Below are 9,648 nucleotides of genomic sequence, written 5' to 3'. Positions count from 1 at the left end.
ATAACATATATAATCTTTATTTTTGAAGTCGAAATTACTTATACACGTAATTATTTTTATCTCTTTTTATCGAATACATATCACTTGACATCTTTGGTATGAAAAACGTTTACTAGATAGTTAGAATATATAATCCATAGATTTATTTGGTATTTATCTATTTCATAACTTTAAATTAATATATTTCAATTTTTTAAATTTAGTTTCTCTCTCTATATTTCTACAAAATTTTTATTTTTTCCCCAAATCAAACAAAAAGGAAAATCATTCTCAAAAAAATGGATTGTGGCCAAAAAAAGTACTTTTAAAAATGATTTTGAAACAGTTTGTTTCAAATCACATTAATTTTATTGCCCACTTCTGCCAGTAACAATGACAATCAACAAAAGCAAATATATATACATATATATTATCAGACCCTTTCTCTTTCTCTCCTACCTCACAACATTTGGTTGTTGGTGCTAGCCTGAAGACATAAATTTTTCTCTTGATGGATTTGCCAAAAGAGAAAAAATTGAACCCTGAAAAGAAAAACCAGGATGGCAAGGTCGAAAGGGACATAGTAGACTTTTTTCATCTTCAAAAAGCACTAACTTTCCCATGCTTTATTTCCTCCTCTCTTTTAATTCCCTCTCACCCCTTTTTTGCTGCTGATGAGCATTGTCAAACAGAGCAAAGTCCAAAAGTTCAATCTCTCTACTTATATTAGGCACATATCTTTCTATGGTATGCGTGCATGACTCTAAACTAAACATCGGAAACAATTATTTTCATTTGATCTTATTTTTGGAAGATTTCTAATTCCACATTTCATAAAACTTAGCTTTTCATAGATAAGTTTTGCCAACATCACAATTCCCTCGGATTAATCCATTCATGTGGCTGCCCTTAAAAATATGCGCAAGCAATGAGGTAAGATTAATTTGAAAAACTTTGAACTAAAATAACAAAGATTAACCATCCAAAATCATAACATACGAATGTAATCGTGCCCATAATAGTAAAATTAATCATGCAAATCCATTTTTTGTAAAAGATAAATAATTATATAGCAATAGTCTCCATCCTCTCTCTCTCTCCCTCTCTCTGTGTACTGCTTTATGTAGGTTTGGAACAAAAGAATGGACATTATATAACTAGTAAGTAAAGATAAGCACGATCCTCACCATACCTTATCCTAAAGGAAGCTATAATTGGTTCTAAATTCATTCCCACTGTGAAATATGTATCATTCATTCTAAAAATCTATTGCTATGAATAAAGTAGAAGATTGTGTTGATTAAATTTCAAGGCCATGAATTAAAGTATGTATGCCCTAATCAGATCATCCCTTTTCATATACCATGCCCGATTATGATACTTATCAAACTCTTTCCAATTTAAACTAAACAAAATTTTGACACGTTGATTATCATTTAAATCAAATCATAGCACCATTTTTGACATATTGAACATGTGGATATTTATGACATGGGCATGTTTCAAATTACAAATTAGTTGTATTAAGATATTTACTATATGCCTAGTTAAAATTACATGCATGCAATGGGCATATCTAAAATTAGATATATTGATTCAAATAAACAACACAATCTTTTGTTTTCATTGGATCTCGATTAGAATAAAATCTTTGTTCGGTCGGTTTTTACGGTAAGGTTTTAATTATTTTAATTGGAAACTTCAAATCATTATATATATTATATTTTTCTATATACTATATATGTCACATCATTCATTTGAATTTCGTTCTCAATTATACTTTGAAGCCGCTTAATTTATTTTCAATGATTATTTGATGTTTATGGATTGGTAAGTATTAAATTCATGCTTCATTCCCTTTTAGGGGTTGAACATCATGGAGATCTTGTTCTTTAGAAAAGAAAGAAAAGCTATGAACAAAGACTACAGGCAAAAAAAAAAACTATTGATAATCTCGAGTTTAAATTGTATTCTGATTGATTTTCACATTCAAGGTGTATAGAACTCAAATCATCTCGAATTCCACTTGTTTTAAGTAATTATTTAGGTATGTTAATACAAAATTCTCTTTTGTAAGTTATTTTCATAATTATATAAAATTTTTTAAATTTATTTTTGAATCAAATCCTACATATTAAACTTTCTTTTGAATTTTTTTAAAAATTGTGCAACCGATTATTATCAAAATTATAATGAGCCGTCTCTCATTTTTAACAAATTTTGTGTGGTGTGCCAAACGAACGAGTTTCTGGCCTTTAAAAACACTGTTCAGGAGGGGGGCGCTTTTGTCTTTTCACGTCAAAATTCTCAACTGGAGCGTGGGCCCAGGTAATATGTATGTCAACGTGGAAGGATATCGATGGCCAAACTTTTTTTAGTGTTCGTTAGTCATTGGGATAACGCAACTCAAAACCTGAAACGCGTATCTCGTTGCGCGCGGGAGAGGGGGGTTGGGCCCCACTTGATTACGTGTCGACCGTTAGAATGGCCTAACTCTAAACTCTCCTCCCCTGGATTCTGACCTCATCTCCTTTTGTGGGGTCACCCGACGAAACTTCGTTAAGCACTGGGTTGGGACTCCGTTACATCGAAATGACGTAATTATTTTTTTTAAAATACTATTATTGTTATTTAGTTTAGTTTTTTTAACTTAAAAGTTATTATTAAGTTCTTATAAAAAATAATAATTTTTAAAATTAAATTAAAATTATTTAATAAAATAAATTATATAAACTCTAATTTCGGTTAAAATTATTATAAAAGGTATTCATGTTATTTAATAAGTTATAATGTAATGTTTCAAGTTTGTATATAATTTCAAATGTTAAAATCAAAAAAATCAATAAAAAAAAGAATAATTTTCAAACTTGTATAGTAGCAATAGTATTAGATTTTTGTTGATCTAACAAGCAATCGGATCATGATACTTTAATTCCCAACAAAGAAGAGAAAAGAGGAAACGATGTATTTAATATTAAAATCTTTTTTGGTGAAAAAGATGAAAAATCTTTAAATAGTATTTGAATGTAGTTTTGAATTTTAGATTTTTTTTCTCTTAATCTTTGTAAGAAGAAAAAAATTCTAGATTTTAATATTATGTTGTTAGGTTTTTTGTTTTTTTATTAGTTTTTGTAGAGAGAGGTAGAGAAGAGGAAAATCATTATTTACGTTGAAGAATGGTAATTTGTAAAGAGAAGGAGAAGAGAGGGAGATCAATTGAGAAAAAAGTATTTTTTGAAAATTAATGTGTTTTCAAAAGAAGAGAAGAAAAAACTCCCCCTGAAGCTTTTTTTTAAGCTATTTTTTTAAAAATTTTGTTTTAAAAAAAAGTTATTTTTTTAAAAGCTTATCAAAAAATAATGTTTAGCCTTACTTTTACTTTTAAAATGTAGATAAATTGAAAAAAAAATTAAGCCAAACATGCACGTAGTATTTTTTGATAAATAAAAATCCAAGCGACATACAAATTGCTCAAACTCTCAATTTAAGATAGATATTGAAATTTTCTTTTAATGTCAATTCTTTTATCTAAAAACCATTTTACGTGGAGACTAGCAATTTCATTAATTAAATCAATTTATTGTTATTTTATTATTTTAATTTAATTTTTTAAAAAAAATTAATTATAATTGTTTTGATGAATTTAAGTTTTTTTTTTGGGTACAAAATGACTAATATTTTACTAATTCTCATATCATTTCGGAAAATTTAAGGTATTGATAACTATAAAACTAACATCAAACTTGTGCTGATTTTGTTATATCGATTTTTTTTTTCATTGGAGTAGTAGGAATTTTAATAAAAAAAAAACTTCCAACACTTGGATCGTTAATATATTAATCTTAAAGAGGAAGAATAGTAGCTATATTTTAGTACGTATATAAAAGAATATATATATATATATAAAATATGCTAGAATTGGTTGGTGGATCTAGGTAATGGTCCAACATTTGAAGCAGCACTTTGCTTGGTTGGCCACTTACATAGTGAGAAAATTAAATAACACTGTTGTCAAACAGAAGGAGAGGGATATATATATATATATATATATTGGACAAAATTCTGCAAAGACAAAAATCACTGCACTTTCTTATAGTTAAGGATCATGTCGTGTAGGACTCAAATTGTTTTGGTTGCATGGGAGAGGGGTTTGAGACATTCCATCATGTGCCTAAAACTAAAACACCACATGCTACTTTTAATTTAATTTTAAAATAATAAAATTCAATAACAGAAGCATATTCTTACATCATTAAAAAAGGATTGCTGCTCCAGAACGGAATGCATGCATCATGAAATGAATGATTTGGATAAAGTGAAAGGTTTTGTGAATGAATTGAATGAATGATTAAATGAATGGAAGAATCAAATAGAAGAAAAAAAAAAAAGCCCACTTTTCACACTGCTTTATGTTTTTTTTGGTTATTTTTTTATATAATTTTAATTACCGTTCACATGTATGGATTTTATGACTTATTACGGAATTTTACTCATTAAAAGGAAGGGGATAAAATTATAATGATGGAGCGGAAACTATTCTCTTTTAGCATGGGTAAAACCCTTATTAATCCATTAATGTGACACAAGTTTAAAGTTTAAGATTTGATTCAACTTGCTCCTCTATCCATTGATTTAGAACTAAACAAACAAAAATCAGACATAATTCCATAACCAAACAAATAAAATGATCAATGTGGAAAAGTGGAAAAAATCATTTTCATTGTTTTTAAATTTTTATAAGTAATTTCATATATAGTTGACTCCACCTTTGCCAGATATATTTTGAATTTTAGGCTTGGTTGAATAGAGACAGCTCAAGTATATGGAATGCACCTACTACTCACATTCAATAACATTTCCTAATTAATATTGAGGGAAAGAAGAAAGGAGATTTGAGCACATATTTCAGTTTATTCAATGTATCGCTTTCTTTTTTTGTAATTCCCCAACCTCTCTTCTTTTTTCTTTTTTTCATCATCTACATGCATCTTAATAGTAACATTAAACACATACAACAAATCTCAATTATTCATGGAATTTTTTATTTTCAAATACTTTCACTATTGATTATTGATGTGATAGGTATTAGGCACGCATTTTTACAGATATTAGTGACAAGATTCAGTGGTTAACATGAGTTGGCTTCTCATGATGCATGCCCGAAGAGAAAATCTTGCCAGCTCTGTCAAAATGTTGAAAATTGGGGGGTGTTGAACAAGATTTGATTAAGTTTGGCCCAAAAAGAGATGTGAGCAACATTTGTTAAATGAGAATCATATTTTGACAATCATAAAATTGAATGATAAATTCAAACCCATAGGGGCAAAAGTAGCATTTAATGTTTGTTCTTCTCCTTTTTCTCATGATGCACTGGATAATGTATTCAGTATAGTCCTTACTGCCTGAATATGGTAGAATTTAATTATCCAATAAAAAAGAAAAAGAAAACAGTAGATTTCTATTGAGTCCCCACAAAGTGATGTTGCAGATCCAGATTTAAGGAATAAAAAATGAGGAGAATGTTACTCATGTTCCCAATGATGTAAGCACTAACATCCTACAGGCTCAAGGTGCAAATTTTTTAAAGAGAGAGAACAAAATAAATATCAGTTAGCTACCAACTGAATCTCATATCTGACAAATCCTGTATCTAAGCAATTTGACAATAATGATGCCAATGTAACAGCAACCCAGAAAAGAAACAAAGATATAACAAGAGAACAATTGAAGTTTTCTTAAAGGGTGATCTAATTATAAATTTATAATACATAATTTTATGCTTCAATTTCTTTCAAGTTTTCATTCAGACTTAAGACAATCTATACACAGACTCACACCATCTTTTCCAGGCAATCATAGTAACTCCAGGCCTAATCTTTGTAAAGTAGCTTGTAACTTGTTCATTCTTCAAATGAGCTGCTGATATGTTTTTCAGTAATGCCAAAAACAATCAAGGTCCACTGGTCCAGCTGAAGCAGAGGGGGCTTCTTGACCATCAAATGACCTCTTTCCCATCTCAAGATTCGAGACGACAGAAGAGATTTCAGTGTTAATATCAGTGGTTAAACCTGTTTCTTGTGAAACACTAACCATCTCCCTCTCTGTTTTGAAATCCTGCCTCATGTTTGATCCATGGTTTTTGATTAAGGCCCTCAGGATTGATTGGTCTTGCATTAAAACAGAGCCAGGGAATTGAAAATTTGATGGGAAAGGGACAGCTTGATTAGAGTAGAAAGCGTTTGAAAGTGGGATTCGTGGGAAAATGTCGGTAGGATTAGACGAAGCAGGAAGAAGAGGATTGTTAAAATTATCAGTTGTGTCTTGTTGGTTTCTTTGAACATCAATAGGATTGGAGAAGCAGGGCACGTAAGCCGATTCGACAGCAGGTTTGCTCTTGCCATTGTATGGTGAAGATTCCATTAATGGTGGTAGACCAGAAGGACCCAACTCATTACCAAAAGAACCCACCCTAACCAGACCTGAAATATGAGTTTTCTTCCCACCAGAACTCTTTTGGAATACCCTGCAAATCACCCATTCATTCTACAAAATAATAACAAAAACAAAAACAAAAAGAACCATTAACACCACATGGGTTACACAAATGAAACAGAGCAAAAGAAAGAATGAAAAGCAGAGGAAAACAGAGAAAAGTGTATGTTACCTTGGCAGTTTTGGGGAGGTTGTGGACAGAGTATTTGCCTTCCAGTCTGTATTCATGCATGACCCAGTTGGTCTTCTCTCCTTTAGGAGCTCTACCCTTGTAGAAAACAAGAGTTTTCTTCATTCCAACCAATGATTTTCCTCTGTAAATCTCCTTGTCTTTCCCTGTAGCTTTCCAGTAGCCAGAATCAGTAGCCCTATTTGTCCTCAGACCGGTAGGGTATTTTCTGTCTCTCACACAGAAAAAATACCATTCTTTCTCTCCCATTTTCGCTTTCCCTATACCCAATAAACCAAACAAACATGAGAAAGTTTAAACAGAATCCTGAAACAATCTCATCTGGAAAGAATTAACAAAGAGAAAAGTGAATGAAAATTCTGATTATAAGAGCAGGAACTTACATGGCAATTCCCAGGGCTCAGACTTGTTCAAATCCACCTCTCCAATAGCTCTAGCGCTGAAGTTGATGTCAAGAACCTTCTTGTACAAGTAGTGAGAAATAAGCTCTTCATCAGTTGGGTGAAAGCGAAAACCTGGGGGCAAATCCATCTGATCATCCTCCTGACCAATTACAGTAATGTTTGCCATTCCTGGAATAAGCTAAAACCCTATTGCCCCTCTCACTTAAAACCTTCTGTTTCACGTTCAGAATAATGGTTTCAATCAACAAGCTACAAAAGAAACCCCAAAATTCAGCTTGAAATCCTCACTAAACACACCCTTATAACCTCTCTCTATATATAAACTGACCTAACAGCTAAAGTTCTTATTGTCACCCACATAACAGAGAAAACAAAAAACATAAAAGAACTCAAAAAGATTCAAATGGAAAGTGGTGCAGCAAAGGGATAAGAAGAAAGCTTATATAAAGCTAAGGGAAGTTAGGAAAAAAATAAAGTTAAGGATTGAGAGAAAAAGGGAGAAGCCATGGAACTAAAAAGCATTAAACCTGAAAGATGATGGAGAGGTGTTAAGAGAAAAAAGCAGCATGAGAAACAAAAGCCCCCTAAATACTGGTGTGTGAAGAGAAAGAAACGTGGTATGTAAGGCAACTTGGTAGGTTGTTTTAGCCTCCCTCCCCCATCCTCCCTCTCAATAAACTTTTTCTATATGTTAATAGTAATAATGATATTTCTATTCTATCCCCTTGAATTTTGACCAGAGACAGCTAATCTCAAACATCATGCATGCAAGCAGCATCATAAGTTAAATACCTTATTAATTGTACAATTGTTTCTAATGTTTTTTGGTATGTGGGGATTCAAATTTTGGTTCAGATAATTGTTTAACTTTGTTTATGTTTATGTTTTTTTTTTTAATTGAGGAAGGGGACTCAAATTCTGCTCTTTAAGTAGAGAATCATGTATTGACCAATGAATCAAATGTTCGGGTACTTGTTCATGTTTATATTAATTATTATATAATTTATCAAATAATTTGTGATTATTTTGGATGATGAGAGAACCTTTCCAATTAAAGCTATGCAGTTACATTTACCATACCTTCATAGAGAATCTAAATAAGGACATACAAATTGTTGCAAGTCAATTCATTTATGATCAGACTGTGGCCTATGCTGATGATTTTATAATTATTTCTTTTATATTAACAATTGTTAATGGATTATGAAGAAGATTTGGGTCCAATAAGGTGAGGGTGTTGATTTTATTGGTTGTTTCATCTGCACACCAGAAATAGGCAACATGTACTATTATAACAGATTCAAACAGTGAGAAAAGCTTAGAATATTAATCTAATTTTTCAATGAGAAAAAGGAGCTTTCCCAAATCAAATCGTTTTTATTCTAATTAGTGATTACAGCTATGTGAATGCATGGACGATTGCAGAAACTGAAATTTCAGCCTCCGAAAATTAGATAAAGTTGTTCATTCAACTCAAAATGACCTATTTGACCCCAATTTGTTTATAGGAAAGAAACATGAACAAAAAAAAAAAAGAACAAATGGCTCGAAACTGACATTGCATAGATTTTTCATGCTATTGGCATAAAAAACTGACACTTTGCAACAAGGAACCAAAATCAGGTAAGAAAGTGGTCCATCTCTAGGTTGAACCATAACATCAGAAATAGACAAATTATGGAAAAATCACCTGGGACCCCTCCCTAAAGCTTCTAAAACTTTTTGGCCAAAAAGTTGAGCACTGTTCCATACCAGTTTTATTTAAAAGTTTCATCAGATACAGGAAAAATATAGGCCAGAGAATAAGCTACCAGGGCATAATTAATCTCTCCCTCTACTTTCTTCATTTAACCCTATATATCTTGTTTTGAGGGACCTCACCATGATTTAAAATGTAGCCTTTCTTGCTAATATGATGTCAAGGGAATAAAGTTCTTCTTGATTGAGAGCTATATATTTAAGTTGTTAGGTGAGAGAGAGTTCAAAGCATTGGACAAATTCTGAGAATGAGCTTCCCAAGCTAATTTGTCTGATCCTGATAGATATGTAGTGAGGATTTGAAAGGTCAATCTATATCCGATAATTTGCTTTATTTTTTTTCTTAAGTTTTGGTGAGCGTAAGTTTGTACTTCGAAAAGGTTCTCTTACGGTAAAAGAACGAATAAATAAGACAGAAGAAATAATGAAAAGCTGAAGTAGGAATGAACAAAAAAAAGTCTGTATGGATACTGACTGTAAACGTTTGATTTTGGTTATTAACATATTATCGCTCTTATTACATATTTTAAATGAAATTATTTTATAAAATCATATGGTTGTTCAAACAGTAATGCATTATGATGGTAGTGAAAGCAATCACGGTAATGAATATGTAAAACAGTATGGTAACAATGAAGTAATTCGAGACGTATAACGAGATTTACGAGTTAATTTTGCTTTTAAGATATTTTAGAGAATTTGATTCGATGTTTCAAATATAAAAATAGTTAAGAGGATCTCTTCTTAATCTTTTTTTGAAATACAAGTTTTTCTCTTTTTTCTCTTTTTTTAAAAAACATGTGACATCATTCTAAATGTTACTAA

The 9,648-nt window shown here is 31.1% G+C and overlaps 1 protein-coding gene across 1 annotated transcript; it reads right to left on the bottom strand.

Annotated features, from left to right (window-relative positions):
* Positions 5,580-7,634, bottom strand: LOC18604731 (NAC domain-containing protein 100). The gene is made up of 3 exons (XM_018116636.1): positions 7,045-7,634; positions 6,644-6,921; positions 5,580-6,522 (listed from the first exon to the last, which is right to left on the bottom strand). Exons 1-3 carry the CDS (start codon positions 7,229-7,231, stop codon positions 5,911-5,913), a joined length of 1,077 nt encoding a protein of 358 aa, XP_017972125.1. The 5' UTR covers positions 7,232-7,634; the 3' UTR covers positions 5,580-5,910.

The sequence above is a fragment of the Theobroma cacao genome, chromosome 3 (assembly GCF_000208745.1).
Source record: "Theobroma cacao cultivar B97-61/B2 chromosome 3, Criollo_cocoa_genome_V2, whole genome shotgun sequence".
NCBI lineage: Eukaryota > Viridiplantae > Streptophyta > Magnoliopsida > Malvales > Malvaceae > Theobroma > Theobroma cacao.
Note: the sequence above shows the minus strand (reverse complement) of the source record. Positions and strands in the feature narration are given on the sequence as shown.